At 41.9% G+C, this 26776-nt stretch overlaps 1 protein-coding gene across 1 annotated transcript in view; it reads left to right on the top strand.

Moving 5' to 3' along the window:
* The window catches only part of LOC137795910 (metabotropic glutamate receptor 4-like), a 152272-nt gene that overhangs the window by 99517 nt on the left and 25979 nt on the right, over positions 1-26776 (top strand). Inside the window, exons 4-6 of the mRNA XM_068593475.1 lie at positions 20283-20418; positions 20598-20752; positions 21085-21225. Of these exons, the coding sequence (XP_068449576.1) occupies positions 20283-20418; positions 20598-20752; positions 21085-21225 (432 nt within the window). The remainder of the gene's footprint in view (positions 1-20282; positions 20419-20597; positions 20753-21084; positions 21226-26776) is intronic.

Raw genomic sequence — 26776 nt, 5'->3', positions numbered from 1 at the left:
ACTTCTTTTGTCTGTCCCTGGATTTCTCCCGTCCATGGCAGCATCACCGCTGGGAGAAGTCTGGAAATTGTTAATTATTTCATCTGGGACCCCCCCCTCAGTGATAATATGCACGTTGTGATATTTACCTACATACGCTGTCGAAAACTAGTCGTGACATTCTGCGGCAGTCTTTTCCAAAGTGACATCTGTAGTTTTTCCTAATTTGCACATTTGACATCTGGATTACCAGACCCATGTAGCCAGTGGCAGCACAGAGCGGCAATAGTCTTTAGATTAAGTCATTGAGTAAGAGTTATTGATTCCCTCGGGGAAATGAGGTCATTCCAGCAGCTAAAGTGCAAAGATTTAGCATAGGCAAAGACAAGGATAATGTAATCACACAAATGTTCAATAATGAAAAAAAAAAAGGTGTTCAGCTTAGCGGAGTTTGATGGGCACAAAATACATAAAGTGGGGACGTAATTAATGAACGTTTTGGGTTTTGTCACTCATTTCTCTTTCCTGACAGTGACGTCTTGACAGTCGCTCAACATTTGTACAATGGGAAAGGCTGGAAAAGGCTGAAAACGGCTTCCGTGAACTGGATATAGATTAAATAATCATTTGTATGCAGGGGAGTTTCTGTCTTGTGCAGTATCTGCATCAGAGCAGACGTTTGCGACGCAGCTCTTTTGCACAACGTCTAGTGGGTAAAGCCTCACGCAGCATGAGGCCTTGTATGACAAGTCAAAATGAAAGGCACATGCATCTGTCAGTACGTCCTCCTTTAGAACTATCGTTCCTTTCAAGATGGTTCCCGCTAATGAACAGGTGGGAGATACTATTGTTTAGTCAGCTTCTCCTCTTCATCCAGGAAAAACACCCTCTTGCAAAACGTCTCCTGTAACCTCAATTTAGAGCCTTTCATTTTAAAACTGGAGGCGTTTCATCCTGATTTGTACCAAAAATGGTTTGTATTTTCATTTTGTGGTCTAGTTTGAGTGGCGATGTATTGATTAGATCTTTTCTCAGGACTGTGTGTGGACACACTCCTCTGTTGCTGGCGCTGCACCTGTCAGGTAGACTTACACGTCTGTGATTCATTTTTTTTTTTTTTTGTAATAACGTTTCCCTCAACCGCATGCTGGTCTTCTCACTAGCTTACCTGTAAAAAAAACAAAAAAAAACGCTGACATTCTTTCTGAATCGACAAGCGTGTCCGAACACCGCGCCTGCTGCGAAGCGGCTCGGGGGACTCGAAGCAAACCAGAGGATTTCAAAGTGTCTTTATTACCTTTTCCATCACAATATACCTCTGTAATATGCTGCACATTTACAATGAAACAAAGACTGATTTCCATTCACACTACACCTTCTTTACCACAGAATAGGAGAACAGACTACTGTTTTAAAAAAAATGAAAAGCACATTCAAAAGAGCAGCCATTAATAAAAACTGTCTTGAAACAGATTCAAAAGGATTAAAAAAAAATGATTGATGACCATCTGTACCTGGAAAGAAGCATACATGTTATGGTACTGTATGATTCAAAAGGATCCAAGATCAACACCTTTAGAGATTATTGTTGCAGTGGCATTAATCTGCCTCTGTACCTGTGTTATACAGTTGAAACACTAATGTAATATCGTGCAGAGACGATTATTCACACATCTGCTTAGAGACCCTGAAGTGAGCCCTTGGTCTCTCGCCACATTGAAAATCAACCGTTTGCCTCGTTTCCATAATAATTTCATTACTCCGCAGTGTTCACAACTGTCGCAAAGGCCCAACAATTTTTTTTCAAACTGTACGCTTCCTCTAATGGAACATAAATGCAATTTCATTCCCGCACAAGGACCTTGAAGGGTCAATTTGGAAGCCGTGGTGTAAGGCGTCCTGGTGTTTAGCGAGGCAGTGGGACCACGATGGGGGACAAATATGGGATTTTGGTTCCTTGTGTGAGGGGAAAAACATCAGCATGAACCAACCACTGACTATCGGGGACAAGTAATCTCCACACACAGTTTGCTGAAGGAGCCTGGATGGTTCGGGAGTGAATGTGATTTAGCAAAAGAACAAACACGATGCTGTATTTTGAACTAGATTTCCATATGGTAATAGGCGTCACAGAGAGACACAAATTGTCCCATTAGCTGGATGAAATCAGGAAATTGTGTAGGCGAGGCAAAGACATCCACAGTTGATTGAAGGGAACGTCGGAGTAATTATTGTTATTCCTGACCGAACGCGTTAGCTTTGCTGACCACAGCTGCAGAACATATGTGCTCTGCCATGTATTCATGTCGTTTGTGGTTTGGTATTTGATCAAATAAATAATACTGGAAAATCTCCTTTGAGGATAAGCACACCATTTGCATTCATAGTCCGCAACATGCTGATTAATATGTCCGTGTGGCTTGTGTTTCGGACCAAACGGGCATTAAAAAACCTTTAGATTTTATTCCTCACTCACCCGTTTAACTTTAAGGTTAAAAGATCTTTCACAGCTTCATAAAAAGGCGAAGCTAACCACGAGTCTCTAGGAAACACCTTCGGGGCCGAGGCAATGCCACAAAAAGTCTTTCTTTGTTCCCGTATAAGAAGAGGCAGCCATTCCAGTGGAGCGGAGAAGGACAAACAGCCTTTTATTTGTTTGTTACCATTTAAAAGTTGAACATAATCCCCCTCCCACCCGCCTCCCCGTTTTCCTCAGCAACCGGCGACTTTCTTCCGTCAAAGACATTGTCTAGCGTTCAGGATTTGTTACAGGAGTTACGGAGGCTCTGTGGGAGTGTTTTTTTAATTGTATTCTGAATGAAGAACAGAGCAAGAGGGATTTAACCTGGCAGGAATTACACAGTACAGTTTTGACAATATGTCACTTTGACTCTGGGCGCGTCAACTTCATTACAAATGACAAGACCAGTCAGTTGAAACACAGAGCGAGGGAGAGGGAGAACGAGGGGGGAGGGCGTATGGGGGCGAGACGAAGCAGGATCAGATTTGAAAGGAAGTAAAGGAAATGTTTGCAGAATGCATGGAAACAGTTGTTTGATCAGCTCGTAGTGAGCAAGCTGCTGTAACTCTGTAACTCGTATTACTCATTTGTTCTTTTGTCAGTCAGATGCAGGTGTGATCAGAAGGAAACTGTTCATTCGTGAGAAAAACCAACGGGCACAATGCGGCGGGCGCCATGTCCCTGCAGGATTGTGTTGTGAACCATCACATACGTTTTCTGCTCTCTCGCGGTACGCGGGTCAATCTGTTGTAGCGGGGACGGGTGGGATATCGTCGAGGGGAGAAATCCATCCTTTTAAATCTTGCACTTCCATTTTTCCTCTTGGTATTGACCCATTTTGTACCATCAGCAAGCTTCGTGGATGGATTAAGCGGCTACGCAAACAAAGAGAACGCGGTGCCCCAACATCAACGGCGTGATCAATGGCGGAGACGTACCGGGTCAACAGTCTCAATGCCGGTGTTTACTGAGGCAAAGTATTGGAGCTGGAGAGGCTGGTGGAATAGAGGGTGCAAACTAGAATCAATACAGCAGCTATCATCATTTGCAAGGTTTATTAATGGCTTTGCCCCAAGCCAACGAGAGAGAAAGAGAGAGAACACTCTCTTGCATTTAGGGAACCAACACTCCGGCGTTTATGCGGCTCTCTTCCTATCAATCATCACAGTGTAAGTTGCTCTCAGCAATGGTCTGGCTACCTCCACTTACCTCACAACCCCCTCCTCCTCGTCCTCCTTCCCCTCAATCATGTAATGAATGGCATCAATTTTGTGCGCGAGGCTGCCAAGATATACAAATGATTCAGAACGGGTCAAAGTCTAAAGGCGAGAAAAAGTGCAGGGCTCAGTTTAATTCACTTTCTTTCCCTCTCCTCCTTGCCACGGCTCAATAGAGTTTTCATGAATTTTAAAAGGTATACCCACCTGTTCGAGACTGACAACAGCATCAGTCACACAGGATACAGCCATGAGGCACACGCGCTTTTTTCCACCAACAGGTGCTGCCGACCCTCGAAGTCGAGAAGATTCCTCGTCGATAAGAATTCTTCCGGACGCGGAGAGACTGCGAAACATGTCGCCGACTCTCATCGGACGGCCGGGAAAGAGACGCGCTGCATTTTACGGCTGTTTCCACAGGACGTAGAAGAGAAAGAGGAAGTTCAGTCAAACATCGTGGTCAGTGTGAAGCAAACGAACAATCCATTTTCCCCCGAATGTCAAATTTAACTGTCGACATTCACGTGAAAGATGAACAAAAAGAGAAATAGAGGTCTGCTATTTTACTCTATGATCAATATAGAGGAAGAGATATGATTGAAGAATGTATTTAGACTCAGTGTAATCTGATCCACAAGCTATCAACCAAGAGCAATGACACAAACCCTTCACGGAATATTGTAGAAATTTCAATCCAATTGAACGAGGGGAGGATTATTACGTCTCAAGACGCATAAAACTGCCAGCTGAGGATTTTTCTTGCTGGCTGTGCAAAGTTATCCTTGTTCTTCTTCTTCTTCTGTGTGGCTCTCAGGTCTTACGTCGCTCCCCAGATTAGACTGCGGTGCTGGGCTCAAGGTGCACTACCATGTCCATGGGATTATCCCCCCCTTTTACCACAGCTCCTGCTGCGCTGACCCACAGATTGAGAAATTGGTAGTCCTGCTTGACAAGGGCTGATCCACACAGGGGAGAGTATACCAGATGCAGGATTACCATATCTGGGGCCAAGAGCTGTGAAGAACACTGACATGAATGCCACCGCAAAGATTTTCTCGTCTCTTTTCACTATCATCTTTATGCCGCAGTACAAGGCCGAAGCGAATGTGCATCACCTCGTGTTTGTCTTCAGTAAATCTGCAGCACCTAGCAGCAGCATAATGAAGAAGGAGTTTGTTGAGCTGTCTAAAGGAAGTGTTTAAAGGTGTATTCACATTTTCACACACTGTTTAGCGCTAACTGTCACACTCACTGCGCGCATTTGACAAGTTGTACAAGACAAAAAGCTTTAATTCAAAGAATAATTGTCTCTTTCTGTCATTTATCATTCGAGGAATGAGAAACTTCTTTTTAGAGTAATTTACCAGAGGACAAACATGGCTGTGGCCCTACTCCTTCCTAGTGTACTTTTATTTCAGAGCTGGGAAATGAACAATTTGTGCATTCTGCTGTGAATCCTCCGAAGAATTTCTTGACAAGGCTTGAAAGAAAATGCAGGCATCAAATAGTCAGATCTCCATACGTTTGATTGTGGAAGTAGAATATCTGTCTGCATGCAAATCAGGGTGCCTTTTTCCCTGTCTTTTTCAAAAACAGGTACTTCCACTTACTTGTCTCTTATCGCGACGTCCATGAATCTCGATCTACAGGAAACACACAAAGCAATTTGCAAAAATATTCATGAGTATGTTCTATTGCAAAAACATCAATATGTAGGGTTATTATTAAGGCTGGCGTTAGAAGATAAACCATAGTTTTAAGTAGGCCCTAAACACATTTAAATTTCCATTTTAAACAAAGCTGCAGCAAATCTGTTTTGCACATTTAGCTAATCCAAATTATCGTTAAATACAATGCTCATCCACAGCTTGCCTTCAGTCATGAGATATTTACTACAATATTCATAATAAAACGCAAATTAGCACAGGAAGAGAGACTGGGCTGGCTGAGTGGGTGATACGCCATGTCTTGAGGAGAACATCAAAATCTTCCACGAGCGAGCCCCGAGGCCACCGGCATATTAAACTCTCATCATTATCTGACTTTACTCATATTGTTTATACCATATAAAATGAGTGTCTGTGAGGAACGGTTGAGACGTTTCTAGCTGAGGGCACTCTTTTAATGTGCCAGCGTGCATTCAAAAATAAATAAATGAATTAACTTCAGCGGTAGCCTGGAGATTAAAGAATTGTAACAGAAAGTGTCCCAGTTTGAAGACTCACTTGAGCTGGAAGAGGCTGGCTGCAGGGGGCCGCGTCGACTTTGTAACTGCTGTCAGCACCGAGAGAGACACTGACCCCAGATTCTTTAGCCTGTAAGCTAAGCAAGTAACACTATTACGGGGACTATATAGAGAAAAATGTATGCCCTCGAGGCACTGTAAACCATTTCGGCGCTTCTGTCGTTGACCCAGAAAAAAAAGCACTTTGTTCTCACAGCGGTGAACTTCATGTCCACTTTTTGGGGGGATTTATAAGTAATCATTTCTTTAAAAAGCTAGGATTTAACATTCAGCAATGCAGTGGCATTAAGAGAAAGTGTTCTCTGTTGTAATGTTTTCAATACATTATGTATAGAGGAAACATAACATGATGTTTATGTAAGGTTGGTCCATTTATATTGATGTAATTTACATAGCATGGAGAATGTTTGGTTATACTACCATCATTATAAAAAGCACAATAAGTTGTTTTTCTGCCTGGGTGAAGAAAATGTACATAGATCTAATAAATAGGAAATACTATTTCTGGAGCCTCGAGACTTCGGATATGAATCGTGTTGAACACTTGTGTTGGAGTAAGAAAACGTAAGGAAACCTGTTGCATCCATTGGTTGTGGTAGAGGAGACAACAACCAAAAGCTTGTTAAATTCACCTCAGACTTGCAGTAATTCTGTACTTTTCTTTACTCTGCTGTAATTATCTACTGTGAGATGACGACAGAAATCCGACTTCGATATCCTTTTTTATTGAAACCGAAATGGCTACAAATTGTTTAATGGTCCTCGAAAAATAATTTGCTGATACGTAGGTATATAATCACATTAAAATGGATGAATAAATAACAAATATGTCTAAAATGCTTGGCTTCATTGCGCCTGTGTGTCTTTCAATCTTCTCTGCTGTGTTGCAGCAGTCGGGACAGCATGCACACGCATCCACAATCAATAAAACAGCGGTATTATTCTGAGAATAATTCATAATAATACATGTTGCTGCACTAAAGAATAATGTGGGATTACTATTAATTATGTCATGGACTATTAGGGGGTTTTGGCGTAATGAATTTCCCAAAACAACAACAATGCATTCAAAGACTGTGTTGATTACCATGCTGACGATGGAGGATGCATTCACTACAAGCCCATACACTACCTGCAACATCTGTACATGTATGTATCTTTCATCTGTATGTTTTTCTTGGAGAATGCAACAACAGGATGGCAGACAAAAAAATGTTTTTAAACCTGGCTTTCATCATGAGAAACCTCTTCACCACAGAAACACCCAACAGGCAACATATTCAAGCCCTCAGAGAACATAGTCACAAAGAAACTGCCAAGTGTTGTTAAGCTCGACATGGACGTCTGCTAGTACAAGCATTTTTACAAAATAATACATTTGATCTGAACAGCGCTTTAAAAGGTATTACAAGGCACTTCACATGGTAAAAAACTGAACTGAACACACTGAACTAGCATCACAGGTTAAAAGCAGATTTGAATAAACCAGTTTTGAGTGAAAGTGCCGCCGGACGGAGAATATCTGAGGTGCCGGGGAGAGAGTTCAGAGTTCAGAGGGACGGGGAAGCAATGGAGAAGGTCCTGACCCCCCCCCCCCCCCCCCAGGTCCCATGCATGGACAGAGTTAGGGGGGCGGTGAGGAGGAGGTTGGCGTCAGCGGATCTGAGACATGAATGGGCTCGGTTATGAAGGGCTTTGTATGTGATGAGAATCTCGAATTGTAATCTGTGCCGTACGAGGAAGTGAAGGTCAGGATCTGAAAAGCGCTGAAGGACACGAGGGTTCATAAACTGCATGTGTTTACAACAACTCTGTGATATTTATTGGTATCTTGCAAGCAGAAAAAAACAAGTTTGAATCGCGCCAAAATAGAGAATGCCGCATTTGTAAAGCAGGAAATGTTGCTGCAAGAGATTTCGGGGGAAAATGATATCACTGTCGCTTTGAATTCTTTTCATCTGGCTTCTTTGATGCAAAATTGGTTTGGTGCAGCTGAGCACTCAACAACATCACAGGGTGTGTGAAATATTTTCCTCTCTGCACACAATCCTGTTTTTAGGGATTGTTTTTGTCAGTGACAACACTCACGTCTTTGTTTAATGTTATCTCAACAGTGCAGTATTAAGATCAGTGTGTTATATTGGCTGTTACAATTTCACAGCCCGTAATTAGACTACCGTTAGCTCAAAACTATCTTAACACACACACACACTCAAACACAAATATACACACATTCATTTCAGTATACTCACTTAAAACCCAACAAAACATTATCTGCCACTGTATTTGTGTTGTCTCAGAATGAACAACTTGAGGTCTTGGGAGCCTAATATAGTTTTTTACATATTAATTTAGGAAAAAGAAAAAAATCATCTCAAGAAGTTGACTAAAAGACATACTGTACTTGGGCTCAATAATGCTGTTCGCTTAATGCTAAGGTCAGCCTTCTAACTTGTGCTTGCAGTGAAATGGTTAGCATTTAATTCAATTACATTTATTTTGTATAGCCCAAAATCACAAAAGAAAAATTTGCCTCAGAGGGCTTGACAATAGGTAAACATACAACGTCCTCTCACCCGGGACCTCACGTCGGTTCAGGACAAACTCCCACAAAAAAAACGCTAACTACAAACCTGAGCCAGCGCTAACTATAAACCTGAGCCAGCGCTAACTATGAACCTGAGCCAGCCCTAACTATAAACCTGAGCCAGCGCTAACTATGAACCTGAGCCAGCCCTAACAATAAACCTGAGCCAGCGCTAACTATAAACCTGAGCCAGCCCTAACTATGAACCTGAGCCAGCGCTAACTATGAACCTGAGCCAGCCCTAACTATAAACCTGAGCCAGCGCTAACTATGAACCTGAGCCAGCCCTAACTATGAACCTGAGCTAGCGCTAACTATAAACCTGAGCCAGCGCTAACTATGAACCTGAGCCAGCGCTAACTATGAACCTGAGCCAGCCCTAACTATAAACCTGAGCCATCGCTAACTATAAACCTGAGCCAGCGCTAACTATAAACCTGAGCCAGCGCTAACTATAAACCTGAGCCAGCCCTAACTATGAACCTGAGCTAGCGCTAACTATAAACCTGAGCCAGCGCTAACTATGAACCTGAGCCAGCGCTAACTATGAACCTGAGCCAGCCCTAACTATAAACCTGAGCTAGCGCTAACTATAAACCTGAGCCAGTGCTACCTATGAACCTGAGCCAGCGCTAACTATAAACCTGAGCCAGCGCTAACTATAAACCTGAGCCAGCGCTTACTATAAACCTGAGCTAGCCCTAATTATAAACCTATAAACCTGAGCCAGCGCTAACTATAAACCTGAGCTAGCCCTAATTATAAACCTAAAAACCTGAGCCAGCCCTAATTATAAACCTAAAAACCTGAGCCAGCCCTAAATATAAACCTATAAACCTGAGCCAGCCCTAAATATAGACGCTATCAAAAAGGAAAGTCTTTTGTCTACTCTTAAATGTGGGGACTGTCTCTTCCCCCGGACTGAAAGTGGAAGCCGGCTCCACAGAAGAGGAGCTTGATAACGACGATGTTTAGACGGTATGTCACGTTCAACATCTTTACTTTGCCCAAAAGAAAAGACAAATTATTACCTGATGACAGAACCAGATGTGTCCTGAGATCACCAACGTAACTGCTGTTCATTTCAAGGGGGAAAATGAAGGCCTGTACCAAATGTGTGTCCCATATTGGTGGGACATTTCAGTCAAAGCCACACATGTAATCCTCCTGGTGGTGCTGAAGGAAACGTCTGGTGGTGGATTTCATCCTCTTTGGAACATAAATCTCTCTAGTACATTTCACGGCAATCTATCCCATAGCTGAGATATAGCAGTCTGGACCTTTAGCTCTCTTTATGCGTCAGGTCTGTTTCTGGCACGATTACTGCAAAGCTCTGCTCATGCCGGAGTTAGGGAGCTGCCACGATGCTTTGTGGGTACTCTGTGCTGAAATGGGCAACTCCTGCCTGTCCTGCTGGGTTTCCTGCTGGCATATTTAACAGCTTTTCCAAGGATGCATGCATTGTGACAGTTTGAATCCAGACATGCGGTACAGACATGTGAATCAAGTTTTCACAGCAAGTCTTAGTCAGCATCGAGAGGAATTAATTAGACCGAGTCGACCAGTTTCTGAGATGTTTTTGTTTATATGGAGAGATTTATTTATATTTATTTATTTGGAGCACCAACAATATTGTGAAAAAAAAACCCAGCTCAAACTTCAAGCTGTTAATAACTTCATGAGCTCATTATTTGGAAGCCGCAGTATTATATTGTGTTGTTTGTGAGGGATTCCTGTTATTTTGTCCATCCCTGTATTTTTGGTTGCCGATGTATCAGACTAGTATTTTGTGTGTCACAGAAACTATCTTTCTATATTGTGTTTTAGGGGATATCTATTTCATATGTTCTGTAATCAGAGTTGGTTGATTAGGTGGAAACACTGTAATTTACCGCGATATTATGGATGAATAAATAGCAGTGTTGTGGAGACATGAACTTTTGAAAAGAACTCATTTCAATATTCTACAAAATATTGATTATTGGGTCTACTTATTTTGAAAGAAAACTGTCTTAGTCAAACACTAATCCCTTAAAAGGGGGAGAAAAAAATCTTTCTTTGAGAGCATTTCAGTTTTTCCTCTTCAGGGGAAACTGAAAGCTGCTCCATGATATCATACTGATCCTTCACCAAGAATGGCAAACAGCTCTCTAATGAAAAATAGTCTTAACGAAATCCATTTCATAAACACCAATTGTCCTGAAGGGTGAAGTTAATATAGATCCCTGATGAATGGTTGGTGTATTGAGATGTGTCCAGGCCTGAGGATGAGCTATTGTTGAGGTGTTTTCCAGACAAATACAATGACAGCTAAATCTTTTTAAGAACTCCCACACAAGTCGGTCTCAGATTTAGGATATTTCTAAAGATGTCGAAGATGAACTCGGTTTTACATTATTTCTGTCTACATTTCTGTCCAAAGGGACTCGACGGCAACAACAAATTAGCGAAACAAAAGACTTGACTTATTTCTTTTGTCTTTAGTTTTTTTTGTTTCCTCAGCAGGCCAGGTTTTTTTTGTGTTTTTTTTTTAAAGATATGAATTCCCAAATGGTGTTTATATCACTTTCCCACATCAGTGGGCCCGCTAAAGCTGCATTGTATAAATCAAATGAAACACTTTAGGAGTTGCATCATAAAAACATCTTATAGGGTGATAGAAAAACAAATCAATCAGTCAATTAGAAGATGAAAGCAGCTGCTTCCTCTGCAGTGTTTTGTCGGCGTTTGATTGGTGGGGAGGTGATGATGATGATGCCGACTGGACAGAGGTCATTCATCTCCTGCAGAGGAGGTTTTCTTTAGCACCGGAACAATCAAAGGCTTTGTCTCGAGAGTAGGGAGGCGAAGAGGTTTTTTATTCCTTTTTTTATTTAGAAAATGGACCTGGTACATTATTCAGCCATTTTGGAAAAACACTTTACTTCACACATCAGTCTTGAGGTTGCACTTACTTCCTTACAAACTTTGCAGAATCGTTTTTTATTATCAAATGTTCCTCCAGGTCTGCTGCATTCATTATGTAAAACAGAATGCTTGATATGATTTCGACAACGCAACATAATGAATTTGCAGAAAAGGACTTGTTTGTTGCCTACATATTTCACCCCATATCTCTGCAGAGGTGTTATCTCTCAGGCCTGGAAGCTTAAGGGCTGGGATTTTCCTCCTTGGAAGCTCCAGCGCTCCCAGGCAACAGGTCCCTCTAATGACGGGAAATTATGCTTGTGGCACGTCAATTATGGTGCAAAAATACTCCTGAGCAGCTGTGTATCATTTTTTTTTTTTAAGGCTTAGCATTTCTCTCATAAGAGGTTTGCTGTGCTGTTGCAGGTCCCTTCCCACCCACAGTATCTCTCACAATAGCACCAATGAAACATTAAGCAAAAACAAACCTGATATATACTCTGAGTTCACGCTGCAAGAACTACTTCTCAGTCAAACTCTTCCTCTGGGAGACGTTTGATTTGACACGTTTTGACAAGAGGGAAAGGTGAACTGGTGTATCGCCAAATTAGCGAGTGAGCCACGTGCGTTCCAACGGAGCAGATTTCTAAAGCACCGGCAGCATGTAAAGACCTATTACCTAATAATTGTCAGCATGTCATTGAAGATGACCTCATCGCCCCAGAAACACAGAGAAAAGCAGCAAAGGGAAATAAAAAAACAGCAGGGGCCCGCTGCTCCGAAGCCTCTTCCCTATGGCGTACAGTTGCTTATTTAAACATCCAGCACATATTAAGTACTAATGTTGATCACTTTTAGCTCCAATTTGCTCTCCACCAACCCTTCAGGCTTCTTAGCTAAATGTTTTCCTATATATTTAGCAGCTATTCGATGACTTTTCCGGTTTTCCACAGGTGCAGGTAGTTTTCCCTAAACCAGCTAGTTGTCGATGACAATGACAGAATTATTATGTGTTATATGTATTTCAAAAACAACCGACAACGAGGAAGTCTAAAAACAACTACTGACTACGAGTAACCCCTTTTACGTCCATGTTTAGAGCCATTGCTCACAGAAAAATAGTTTTAAAGTGCCACTTTAAAATATGTCATGATAGATGGTTAAATATCACATCTGTTGACACGTTGATGTAACTGGTTTGGACTGATCCATCCTCAAAGGCACATGGGTAAGTAGACCTGCATTGTTTCGATGCTCCTCGTCGTGTTGAGGGCGATGCACTTGGAGGTGTATCAGTATTTGTACCAGTGTTGCCAAAGCCTGCTTGAAAGCTCAGTCAATTTGGTGGCACTGAACTATGACACTATTAAAGAGTCAATTAGGTAGGCAGCAGTCAAGTCCTCGTATTCGTAGGGCTTAGTGTGCAGACTCAGCTCTGCCCAAAGCGTTTCTGGACCGCAGTCACAAGGAAGAGGTCAGGCAAAAGTCAATTGGTTTGATTGAAACTGCTGCCCCCTGCTTTAAAGAAGAGGTCAAAATATAGAATAGAACATTATGAAGCCATGTATTATTTTTTTGGCGCGCACATCAAAGAGGGATTGCAATTGTTGATGGGACATCTCTGGTATATGAGAGATGCACCCGATCGATTCAGCCGTTTACCAGAATCGGACGATTTTCAGCTCGATCGGCCGTGACCGGTGACCTCACGGATCGGTCTTCGATACATAGCTGATTCTGTGCCGGTGGAAGCGTAAGAGCAAGTCCCTGCACGGTGGTTACAGGCAGTGCCTGACTGTCGTCAACAACGCGGGAGGTGTCCCTTCTCCTTGTGTGCAGATCACAGTCAGGAGGTGTGGGGAAGGCAGGAGGTAGCCACACCCCGAAGGTGTGGGAGTTGACACAATATAATACACATGAATTCCTACTGATACTGATTCCTTTCTTTTCATATGAATAAATAGAAAAACAAATACGTAGTTTTATACAGATAATTCTCTGTAACAGTCCTACATACACAATAGAGAATAATGTTGTCTCTCATTGTTATCTGATGTGTACATTAGATTATGTGCACATCATGCACGTCGTTTATGAACATGAATGGATCGATACAGGAGAATATTCCTGCCCACTGCTATTAGACTATAAGTCACCTCTGGCCAGACCCTCCTACGATTAAATCAACATCAATAGCCCTAGCCCTTTTGTTGTTGAGTTAGTCACTTCTATTTCACTGTATATACTTGTATACAATTCATATACACAGCATATACATTGCATTTTTGCACTCTGTACTGTTTATTTTTCCTAAATGTAATACGCTCTGCTGTTTTGTTATATATGTTTAGTATTTTTCATACCTAATGATATTTGTGTCTTCGATTCAACTTTGCTTGCTGCTGCCACACAGGTTTCCCCTTGGGGATGAATAATCTGTCTTTCAATCTATTTATCTATTTTCTATTAAAGAAAACTCACTGTCATTTTTAGTCCTTTGAAAAAAAGAAAGGAGGCAGGTCAGACTTTTAGGAAATCGGAATCAATCCAGACTGTAGCGATCGATGCGTCTCTACTGACGATGTTTCAGAAGAGCGGAGTGACTCCTATGTTATTTAATTCATGTGTTCTTTAGTTAAATATGATATGGCAGACACCACCTCCATTCAACGTTGCTAAAACGTCGAGGGATGATTCACTCGGGCACTTTGTTCTGATGTTTTAAAACGTTACAGTGATTAGCTTGATGGAGGCGATACTAACGAAAGGTCGCATCGTAAATGATGATGTGTTTTGACTCCTCCACCATCGCCCGATCCAAAGTGTGAAACAAATTAGGTCATTTTGAACAACATTGTCAAATTTCTGACACTGCAAACCTTTTTTTTGTGATTGCTAATTTTTTCTAGTAAATTATTACTATTATTATTATTATTTGTTTCTGTTTTTTCTAAATTTTTCATTGATTTATTTATTATATATTTTTATTTATTTGACTTGCACCACAGACTAAACACACGAAAAGACGCATAGTAAAGGAATAATAAAATTAGGAAACTCAGTGGAGCGGAGACACAACAAATAGTGTTTTCAGACTTAATACTATTATATTTCTTTGGTCTAATTGAACTCAGCGTTGACGCAGCGTCACAGAATAAAGTCTACAACCAGCCACGCTGACGGGGCAGGGAAAAAAAAATCTTGAAAACCTTTTTTGAGAAACAAATGTCTTTGTTGGACGGGAATTTCTTTTCTGGCACGTCGGACCCGCAGAGGCAGTTAAAGCTACACAGTATGCACTTGGCAAGTAAAGTGAATCATTTGCAGAAGGAAGTTATTTAAAATCTCCTCGCATTTCCTCAAAAACAAGCTCCTGACGCAAAGCAAGCCAACAGCAACCGTACGATTCCTCTTTGTATTGTAAATGCAGTCGGAAGGTAAAACCATCACAGGCAAAGTTACTTTCGAGCATCAAACAGCTTCCCGGGATCCGGTTTCCCGCTTTGAGTCTGCTGTCAGTTCAGTACTTAAAACCTTCCATGAACTTTTTGGACTTTCTGCAGTTTTCGCAATTCATTTGTAAAAAACTACAGTTCAGCTGATGAGAACACAATACTGCTGAATAGTTCACAAGTCTCATTTTTTTTTTTACCTCTGTTTCATATCAGATAAATATTATCAAATACCTTGTTGACAGACATCCTCACTAATCCAGCAATAACTGATGGGTAATGCTGATTTAGTGCTATCAGTATTCAGCATGAGGACAGCTGTGTCTTGTTGTTTTCCGTGAATAACTTTGCTCCCTGACTAAGAGGTCTTTACATAATGCATTCAAATTAGAGCGCAGAGAGAGGAGCAACGCTGAAGTTTTCAATGGAATTAAAAAGCAGCCGTTTTTTTTTTTTTTTTTTAAGGACTACTGCAAGGTTAGCAAGCTCACTGCTGTTCTCACAAGTCCTGATTCAAACAGGAAATTACAGAATGTTTTACCTTGAATTATTACATGAAAGCCGTGAAATAGAAAATGGGCTCTTACTGATGTGAAATACAGGCGAAATGAACGCAGTGACACTAAAGTTCCTGTTACAATAAAATGCTTTTGTCAGCTCATGCGGAGTTCAGCGTCGTGGAAATTTAATCCCGGATTTAAGAGGCGCTGATGCAATACACACGAGATACTGTATACTTCAAATGTTCCTCATCAACACAAACGTTCATGAATTCATACATCTGTGCATTCCTACTTCAACTAAGTTCTGCTAGCAGCTAGGTAGCAAAGAATACGCCCGGCATGTCAAACTAAAGATCTGATTGGTTGAAGACTGACAATCACGACGACATCCCCATGTAATTTAATCTGCAAAGGCCAGCTGGAAGGCCTCGGCTGCTCTTCCTCCATAGAGACATAGGAGGTGAAATCTGATTGGATAAAAAGCTGCGCTGGAAGCAGAGCTACAGAGGAAAACAGGAGCTGTGAGAAAATAAGCTAATAGGCCTGCCGCTGCTCAAACGTCCATCTGGATTCAGGGATGAACTGATTTGAATTTTTGGGGTCAGAAGTTAAAGTTACAGTGACCTCATGTTTTTTTTGTGTCACAAATTAAAGAAGTTAGGAAACACATTCACGACTTTGACAACGCAAATGTGCCCGAAGTAAGTCCCATACGACACACTCACAACTTTGTTTTATTTTTAACATTCAGATTGCATTATTCAGATTTTACTACAGATATTCCCCCCCGCATAGGGTTTGCATTTGACTAATTACTACTTTTGATATAGGTTTAGAGTCTTCCATAAACGTATTGTTATGTCTTTGTTTGATTGTGCTGTATCCTAGAAGCATTACTTCAGTTTTTTGTATTCTCAGTCTTCATTTTCTATCCGGAATGGGATATTTTGATATTTTCCTCATTTGCGTTATAACTACGAAAGGTTTGGCTTTGACAAGACGCAAACTTGCTTTTAAGCTTCGCTGAAGTTCCTTTAATTGCCTAGTATTTAAATATTAACTTCAATATACATTGTCAGTATGGTATTATAATGAATTGTCGTGGAAATGACATCACAATGGGTTTATTTTAAGTTACATTTGTATGTACATTTAATATTTTCAGTCCGAGTCGAGCGTGCAGCGCGGCATCAAGCAGTGGGCGAGTGAGAGAAAACGGTTGACTGTCCTTGAATTTAGTCTCTGATGACCACAGGTCATTAAAAACATTCTTTCACAGTTTCTCATCCCCATTTATGACTCAATAGATCTTCTCGCTGCATTCTCAATCTTATCGTCAGCTTATTTGGATCATCATTTGATTTCACGCTTTACGTAATCTGGTGTTCTCATAATTCAAGCACAAAGAAAAAACCGCAGCGGTTGTTGATGTCTTGACTTGATCTCACACGCGCACTGTGTCCGCTGTTATCCGGGAGGCATCTAAATATAAATGAAAAGCAGAAAATGAAAGCAGCTCAGCCATTGTGGCAAAGACGGATTACACGTCTGCGGCGGTCCTGACGCCGCCGCAGCTATTTGTCAACATTATGTTCCGTTCGTTTCAGTGAACACGTCGTGGAGAGGACCACGTGTGGGGAAAAAAGTCTTCCACTGTGGCATGTGAGAAGCTCAAAGTGACGGTGTGGTTTGCATGCTTCTCACTTATCCCAACCCGTCAATTTGAGTAAACACCCCAAATTGACGATAATAGAGTCTGTTTGAGTCAACTGGACAAGTGGGTCACCGCACACGTTGCTGAAGTGATGAAAACGCTCTCCCTTCAGCAGCCTGCCGTAAACTAACAGATGATGAGAAGCAACCAGACAGTTAAAGTGTGATGTTTTTTTTTTTTTTAATGGATACCTAAAATTTCCTTCTCGGATGAAATGACCCGATGGACGTCCTGCGAAAAATCTGTAACGCATCAAAAAGAAACTTGTTTGGATGTGTTGAAGAAACCTTTTTAGGAACCTGAAACGATCTCAAATCCTTGTTGCTAACCGCCTTGTCAGAACATTGGACTTGACAGAGCTGCACCAGAAACCATTAATCCATAAACTATTCATGTTTATTTATAAAGAATCTACAAATCTAATCTCTAACCCAGTTTCACCGCTGACTCACCAACACAATCTTGTTGTTGCTGTTTTTCCCTCAGTCAGAGGAACAATTGACCAATCGAAGCTTCGCAGCATAGCTATCGAGCTACATCCACAAAAGATTGAGACGGAGAAATGTGCCGGCTAAAAATGGATCCAGTGCTGCAAACAGACTTGCTTGTTTTTCTACTGTTGCAACAAAATAAATAAGAGTAAAAGCCTTCAATTCTGAAGTATTAAAAAGCAGCGATGAAATATGTGCCTCTTACCGTGAGCCCAGAGCTTCAAGACTTTCAAGACTTTTGTACTTTACTCTCTAAAAGAGAGTAAAGTACAAAAAGCCGCGTGACTGAAATTCTGTTTGCTGCAGTGATGAAGAAAGAAAGACGTGACCTAAGTGGGGGGGTCACGGAATAAAAGATTTAGTATTTTTGATTTTGTGGCGAGCGATCTTGATACCCTGCTGTCCCGCCTTTGTTTTTGTTTTTTTGCCTAATGAAGTCAAAAACCGAGCTGGAGAAGAAAGAGAATCTTACCAAATCTATTTCATCTGCAGTAATCCATGCTGGAAAAAAAAGAGAAAGTTGTTACCGAGCCAGATGATCCATTTGGACGACGGGGACGTTGGTTTCTTCGTAAACTCTCATTAGCCGTTGCGGCGAATCATTCTCAATGCGTGTCTCCACGCAGCTCTCATTGCAGAGATTGCTGCAGTTTTCCTCTTCTTTTGCTCGCAAAATTTAAAACCATTGCTTGTCTGAGAAACAAGGTCAGAAATTCTGTCCGACCTTCTCAAACTTAACGAGGTTTTGGTGACAGCTGTGAAAGAACCGGAGAGTTTCATCCAACACTGTCTCAAAAACCTCGAAACTTTTTCAGACAGCTAAATCTGGATTTGGCTGTCCACTCGCTGAGCCGGGCCCGAGGGAGTCTAGACCACCACCACCACCTCCACCACCATGCAGGTCACGCACACGGGACAATAATCTACAACCACTAATATAACAATGGCTCTGCGCTGTTGTATTTATTTATTTTTATCTGCGGGAGCTTCACGCGTCACGTCGTCGACATGACTCGCGCTGATGGAGAGGGAGGTGTTGCTTTAATTAATTTGCAGGTAATTGTACAATCATTTCCGTGGTTGTTTCCTGTGATGGCTTTCAGGGGGACAACGTGTCGGGCTGGAGAGCTAATCTTTCACATGACAAATACAAACTCACTTTGGCAAAGAATTAATTACATAGTTCAGCTTCCCTGACTCCGGTCACCATCTTCCACACAGGACGCATCTATGGTACATATATATATTGGTATATATATATAAGCTCCACAGCGAGCGTACAGGATGTACTAAGACGTTGTCTCGGTCGTGTCCCCACTGTCCTGAGAGCTGCAGGATGCTAAGAAGCAATCCGTCAGACAAACACGCCACACTGAGGCACTCTAAATCTCCCCTAAGAAATCCTGTTGGAGAAGCAGTGGAAACATTGCTGCGACTGCACAAAACACATCCCGACAGCCTTTTTTTTTTTGTTTGTTTTTTTTGGGGGGTCGGGTACTTTTCAGTTTGCTTTTGCGAGGACTCTTAAGTCTTGGTCATATTGTGAGTGTGCTGTATTACGGGTCTGAGCGGGGATTCAGGCCAAGAGCATTCACAGTCTTGCCTAAATGCTCTGTGTGCCGGTGTAGCGCGGTGAACAGTCAGTAAACGCTGCATGCCAGTCATCACTGTCGACATGGCGCCACACACGTTCTGCTCTCATTAACAGCTTCATGCATGACAAAACATTTACCTGCTCTTTGAAGTCGCACATAGTTAGCAAACACAGCATTTGTAAATGTTTGAATGAAAAGACTTGTGAGGCCTGTTGTTCCTTTGTCAATAACAGGACATGCTATGGAAGCCCATTTCCGCCAAAAAAACAAAAACATAATTATAATCATGATGACAAAAAAAATTAAAAATAAAAAGTATGAAAAAAAGGCATAATTATGACACAAAAACTTTCTATCTCATAATTTTGACTTTTTACTTCATCATGTCTTTTTCTTTTTTAAAACTTTATTTTACTTTTTTTCTGTCAGATTTTTTTTTGTCAACTTTTTGTCATATTTTTTTATCATATCTTTTTTTGTCATACTTTTTTGTCGTACTTTTTTGTCATAATTATGATATTTTGTTTTCTTTGTGTCACAATTATGACTTTTTGGGGGGGAAATGGGCTTCCATAACATTCCCTATTGTAGGAACGTGAATAACTCTATATGTAGATATATTTTACAACAGAAAAATACAATGGCATTGATTGGAATCATGGGAAAAGTAAGAAACATGACACATACAGTTAAAATGTGAATGAGTCCCGTTAAAAGTAGCAGGAAAGTATGAGATGAATCCACATGGGAATGTACAGGAATGTATGATGCTCTGTATATAAATAATAAATAATATGCATACACACTATAACACATAATTACATCAACTGCTAAACTGTAGATAAAGAAAATGCCTTGTATTAAGAAACTCTTACAGAGCTGTTTCTTTCTTTCAGAAGCCAATTTTTTAAGCACAACCTGGAAAAGTGACAACTTAAAGCCCTCGATTTCACTACCTCGTTGTTTATTTACGACCCAATTACATTTTTGTTGAATTCAAATGTGACATTTTTCATGTTTAATTCATGTTAACTTTCATTTCTGTGTGTGTGTGTGTGTGTGTGTGTTTAGGTGGTGTGTGCATCTCCCAGTCTGTCAAGATTCCCCGGGAGCCCAAGCAGGGAGAGTTCGACAAGATCATCCGACGCCTCCGAGAAAACCCAAACGCAAGAGTCGTCATACTTTTCGCCAACGAAGATGATATCAGGTAGGTCCTGGTAATAGCTGCACAACACTCCCTTGAAGATTAACGACATCAGAGCAACGGCGGTTCGGCCGGCGACGCCCGGACCGCCGTGTAACCAATTGCAAAACAAAATCAAAGCCGAGCCGGCCGGGGAATGCTGACCTTATCCGCGGCAACATCTGTTTCCTCACCTTTCGCAGGCAGCTGCTTCACGCAGCTAAAAAGGCCAACCAGACGGGTCATTTCATCTGGGTGGGGTCGGACAGCTGGGGCTCAAAGATCTCTCCGGTTGTGCACCAGGAGGAGATGGCAGAGGGAGCCGTCACCATCCTGCCCAAGCGGCTGTCCATCAAAGGTACAGAGAAGCGCATTGTGCTCTGTGCATGCATCCGATAATAAAACCATGTGGATATTTCAGGGAAGATGTTCTTTTCATGTGACGCAGGGCCGTGTCTGTTTGCAGAAGCGGACAAAAACATATTTCTAATGCTTAACCATTGATGATGTGATCATGAAAAGTTTAACATTTCTGTCAAGCAGAGCTACACATTAAATTGAACGCGACGTTTAATATTGAATCAATTGCGCCGTCGCAGCCGTCGGCTCTCAAACTGTACCGACGGCGTTGTTTTGTTTTTTTTGCGCCGATGCACACTATGGTCTGTGACAATGAAACGATGTGTCCAGGGTTTGATCGCTACTTCGTCAGCCGAACGCTGGAGAACAACAGAAGGAATATCTGGTTCGCCGAGTTCTGGGAGAACAACTTCAGCTGCAAACTCAGCCGCCACGCCGTGAAGAAAGGGTCCGGGCTGAAGAAGTGCACAAGTAAGAAACTCTCCTCCTGTGGTGTAAAAAAGCTTGTCTCACGCTCTTTGTGTTCCAACTTTTAACCGCCGTGAAAACATTCGCCTGATGTCTTAAGGGACACATTTGGCTCTGGATGTGTTATGACAGCATTGCACACCTATAAAGTTCAAAAGCACCTTTTAGATTCAATATTTAAACTCGCAGCTCATTTCAGTGCTGCGCTGTGTTTCTGCTGAGTCTAGTGGGTTTACCCACATGGCCATAACAAGCGACTGGCTCAGCTGGGCTGCACGGTTAAAGCTTCAGGCTCCGTGCCATACGTTGTACAGCTGTGGAGAGCACAATCTGTCTTGAGGAAAAAGACGGCGCATTATATGAAGATTTAATCCCCAATTAGGTAGTACAACATATATTTAAAAAATGAGGGAGACAAAAAAAGTTGCCTGGGGGCAGAAGCATCCCTGTTCTGAGGTAAAACTCTGTTACTTTTTCCTACACTAACAATGATCAATATAAAGGATGCTTCACAATAATAACTCTAACTTAATATGTGTAATGATAATCATTTGGGTGCCACGATGTGAGAAACATGCTGATTACACGATAATTATACTTTCAAGATATTCCTGATCATATTATTTAGCAGGGCCAGACATCTTTTTGCTTCTTAATTTGTGCCTATAAGCATACAGATATATTGAGCTGGTTGAAACAACTAGTCGACCATATTAATCAGCAACTAATTACATTTTACGCCTAAAAAGTACTGAACAGTACAGGATGATGAACAACTTGAAGCCTGCAGGGTAGCTAATGTGAGCAGCGTGTTAGCGCATTAGCTTCACAGAGGGAAACTTTAAAGAATACATTTTCTGCTTTGTTCTGTTTTTACATTTGTAAAACAAACCTTGGTGCTTGCTAATGATAAAAGTAAAAAAAATCCACTCACAATTTAACAATGCAGCTCAACAATGTCACCTCACAGCTAGAACAATGACATCTATGACATCTGACACCTCACATTTAAAGGAAATGAAAGAAAATGTGGAACAGAAATTACAAAACCACATGTAGAATAAAACCTGTGCAAGGTGTTCAGTATGTGTCACGAGAACAACGCTCCAGTAGCACAAAGTTAACAATGAAGGTTACTTTACATTTCTAATTAAGACCTCGGACATTAGATAATACTCATGTGACCCAGAAGGTTCATGTATAGACTCTTGAGAATGTGTATGGTTCATGTCGAGACGTGCATACACTACCTGGAAGCATTGAAACCAATAAGACGTACATGCATGAAGCTAAACTCTCAGTTGTCGTTACTGACAATAATTCCACCACACACACACACACATACATACTAGCTAGGACAGTGAGTGTACCCGCTGGTTTAATACATATTTTACCCACCTGCTTTTCCGCTGAATGAGAAGCTAAATGTCCGTCGACACTCGAGTCTCCACGCTCGTGTTGGAGTACAAGCGGAGACACAAACCAGAGGCACACACATCTACAGTGTCGCTTCTTCAGAGTCCAGAGGTTTTTAACTTCAGCAGGCGACCTGGACGACAGAACTTAAAGCTGAGTAATTTGATTCTCCAAGTTTCTGAGCTACCTGTTTGTATCAGAGACGTCTGTCTTTTACCTTTTATCACTGACGCTTGCTTCCCAAAGTGCCAGCGCCGCACTGAGCTCAGTCCTCGAGGCTCCATCCAGTCACGTGCCACAAGTAAAGATAACGAAAAACGGTATTGTTTCACAACATCGTCATGTGCGGCGGACACAGAGAGAAGCGGAGGGAGACGCGTCAGATAGAGCAGTACTTCATTGAGGACGTAGTTGCAAACTCATCAAAGTCTCACACTCATACTTCATTTTAAATCTCTCATCCAGCTGAATAATGTGTCTTTAGGTTGAAGTCACACACACACACACACACACACACACACACACACACACACACACACACTCCAGGGAATCAAAGTAACGACCTTCCTGGTGACTTCTTTGGGTTGTTCAGTCAGTTTCCCAGTTTGTACAGTCTGTAATAAGTCATAAAGGGCGGATCAGCTCATAAATTGGCCTTTTCCTGCTATAAAGATTTGCTTTTATATCTGCTTTAAAAAAAATCCACAATCAATCGACCTCTTGTTATATGTATTGCACTCCAGATGTTTTCGCTAGCTTGATAAAGTAATAAACTAGCAGCTGAGTGTATTACGAGCCTCATGCGGCAGCAGCAGTCTCTTCCATTGTCTCCAATTTTGTTTCTTAATTTTCTGTGAGGAGGAACAATAGTCAACTCCAGATGCACCAAATGTTACCCACAGGGTGCAGAATGATGAGTCCCACTTGATCATAAATCAGAGGCTGATGTAGGAACAAAATATAAAACTAATTGTGTATTCGAAGAAACGTAAGAGGAAATGTGTTCATACATTACTTCCATCATGACTTCCATTACCTTATAACGTGGTATGCGGCAGTAATGGCTGGTCATTATTATTGGGTGATGAGATGTAGATGCCACAAGCCGACAGTAATGTGTTCGCTCTCCGAGTTCCTGCCGCACCGTTGATGGTTAACTCTGTGTGATGGCAACAGACCAATCAGTAAGCAGCACTGCTTCATGGAAATACTGAAACTCAAGCATTTTATTTATAAATATGTGTGATGAAAACGTTGATTTGTCAGGTAGTTAATTCACGGAAGTTTCATTCCATCGCACATTTCCACCTGATTGTTTATCTCTCAAACTTTTCTCAGTCAAGCTTCCTGAAGACTATATGTTAATATATTGCTTTTTACAATGTAGTAAAATGAAATACACCAAGAAGAAGCAACTATTTCCCTTCCTACTGTGCATTAAAACTCAAAGGCTGCGTGGATGTTGCCATATAAAACAGTGATTTTGACGTGCATACATACAGCATGTACACACAGTTTTAATAGATAGGTTAATATCTATTATGTGTTCTTGTAGGAGTGATCATCACACTTATATATTCTCTGTATTGGTGTCTGTAATAAATAAAGTCCACTATGAAGAGATAAGGAGTTTTGTCTAGAGGCTCAAAACTCAAAAGGGTCTCGTTGCTTTTTTTATTTATAGCCTTGATTTAACAAAGGAAGATCTTGGCAAAACGGTAAACGACTAAAAACAGTTCTGCAGGAAACCGGTACAGACTCACTAAATGCACTAGAGAGAAACTCCAACTTTTACTCAGGAGGTGAGCTTCAAAACCAACTGCTGGCAACGTCTTCACAGTCCCGACGCTGAGAGAAACACTGCAGGGAAACGCTCGGACGGAAAAGCTAATACTGATGGACGAGTTAGTCTTGAGATTGGAAACGAGTGACCCCCCGGTTAGCTCGCCAGCGAGAGCGCTGGCGAGAACGTGGACCAGCTCCTCGGGGAGCGCCGGGGACGGTTCAGGAACGTGCCGACTGATCGACACTCTGGATAACGCTGCAAACGCGTGTTTACATTTTCGGAGCATAAGGAGGTGTGCGCGCAGGGGTTTAGATTTGGCTTAAAGACGGCGTGTTTCCATTGTGCACGTACACGCTTTTGTTCTGGGAGTTTTAAAAAAAAGAGTTTCATGCATCTGTCCCCGGAGTCCTCATATAGAGGGGTTGCTGGAATATTTACAAGTATCCCTTTCAGCTTATACAAAAAGTGAAGTTTTTACAGTGAATTGGCTAACGCACAACCCGCCAGGTTTTTAAAGGATACGTCTGGGGATGTTGTCTATTCTTCCTACTGTCAACAGATCTCATGAAAAGACCGAGACAAACACCGTCACAGATGCTCAGGTGAGTTCCGCTCGTAGCGGCTAATGTAGCCTCAAGCCACGAGCCTCAAACGGCTGAGATAAGGACATAAGCTCTCTTCTTTCTACAGTACCGCCACATCTCCGGATTGTTGCATTCCTTCAGCCTCAAACGGATGCTTCAGGCTATTAAATCAGACTTTGCGCCGCTCAGTCTGAAGCTACAAAAGGCTTTAAACCAGTGGCGGGCCGTGCATTTACTACCAGCGCCTTCTGTGCCGTCTTACTGCAGCCGGACAATCTGATAAGCTCATTATGACGTCACAGCGACAGGTTATTACTTGTTTAATGTCAACACCTCATATTCACATAACACTGCAATATTTGACAAGCGAAATAAAACGTCATATGAAGCGCAACACCTGCAAATGCACTAATGCAGAGTGCAGGTGTCACAGGATGGAGGAAGTAACGCCAACAATGGTACCTAAAGGACATTTAGAGACCATTAAACATATTATAGAAAACAAGCTAAGGTCTTTAATAACAGGAGAGAGAAGTATGAAATATCACCAGACCCATCCTTCATAATGAAGATGAGCTGCTTCAAAAGGTGAGGCTGTTCACTGGAGTTGGATTTTTCCTGCGGGTTTGCAAACAAGACGAGAAGCATTAAAACACAACAACCAAATACCAAAGAATGAAACTGCAAAAGTGGGAAAAAGAACACGTCGTTCACACTGTCGAATGAACTAATTATGAGACACACGCCACCTAAATCTCGAGCACTGGACCAAATAATTGACTGAAGTGATCACTAGTGCTGTAAGACATCCACAACCCAGTCAACGTTAATGTAAAAGTAAATGATCCTTTAATGATTACACGAGTTGACGCACTTCCCTACTCCAAATGTGCGCGTCCTCTCCATAATTTACTCATTACAACCCCTCGGTGCAGGGGTTCATTTCATGACTCCGAACATGGTGAACACTCTCGCTTGAGCGGGAAGGCGACCGCGGTAGGTACGCGTGCGACGCAGCCGGTAGCTCCACGACATGCCTTCCTCGTTACAGACATGTAAGCGCCGAGCGTATCCGTGGGCTCTGCTTCGTGGAGGGGAGAGAGAGACAGAGAGAGAGAGAGAGAGAGAGAGAGAGTCTCGCGGCATTTGTTTGAGGTTAAAGTGTGACACTGGGTAACGTCTCCGAGGCGGCTGTGAGAGCGCCGCATGGGGCGTGCCGCAGAGTCATCGGCGTCCTGAGAGGGTTCGGCGGCTCAGCGCGATCAAAGGATAAGGAGGGCATGAAGGACTTGTGAGGGGGGGAGAGGGGGGGAAAGGGAGACTTGTCTTTTATATGGGAATGAAGGAGATGTAACGCTGACATTGATTAGTGTGGAAAGGCTGTGAGGTAAGGTATGAGACCGGCTCATAGGCTCCTTATTTCTCTTGCATATTAATGATGTGGGCACAGCAGGAAACACAGCAATGCAGATAGAGCGAGCGTGTGCTTTGCCTTTTCATCCAAGCATCTATTTTTTAAACCGCTTATCCTGTTCATGGTTGCAGGAAGCTGGAGCCTTTCCCAGCATGCATTTTGGTTAGAGATGGGGCCCATTATTTTTTTTTTTTGTATGATTAAAATAAATACAGCATAGGAGGTGTTTGAGGACAATATCTCGACTCTTTCCTGGAGGCGTAATGTACCGCTGGATACCAGGTAGAAGTCAAATGTTCAGCGAGTTAGAACACTTGTGACTTTGAAACAGTCACACTATAAGACACAAATGTT

Source organism: Clinocottus analis, unplaced genomic scaffold (assembly GCF_023055335.1).
Source record: "Clinocottus analis isolate CAN_PGR_092001 unplaced genomic scaffold, fCliAna1.0.p SCAF_3, whole genome shotgun sequence".
NCBI classification, from domain to species: Eukaryota; Metazoa; Chordata; class Actinopteri; order Perciformes; family Cottidae; genus Clinocottus; species Clinocottus analis.
The sequence above is the reverse complement of the archived record's forward strand: the minus strand, read 5'-3'. Positions and strand labels throughout refer to the sequence as shown.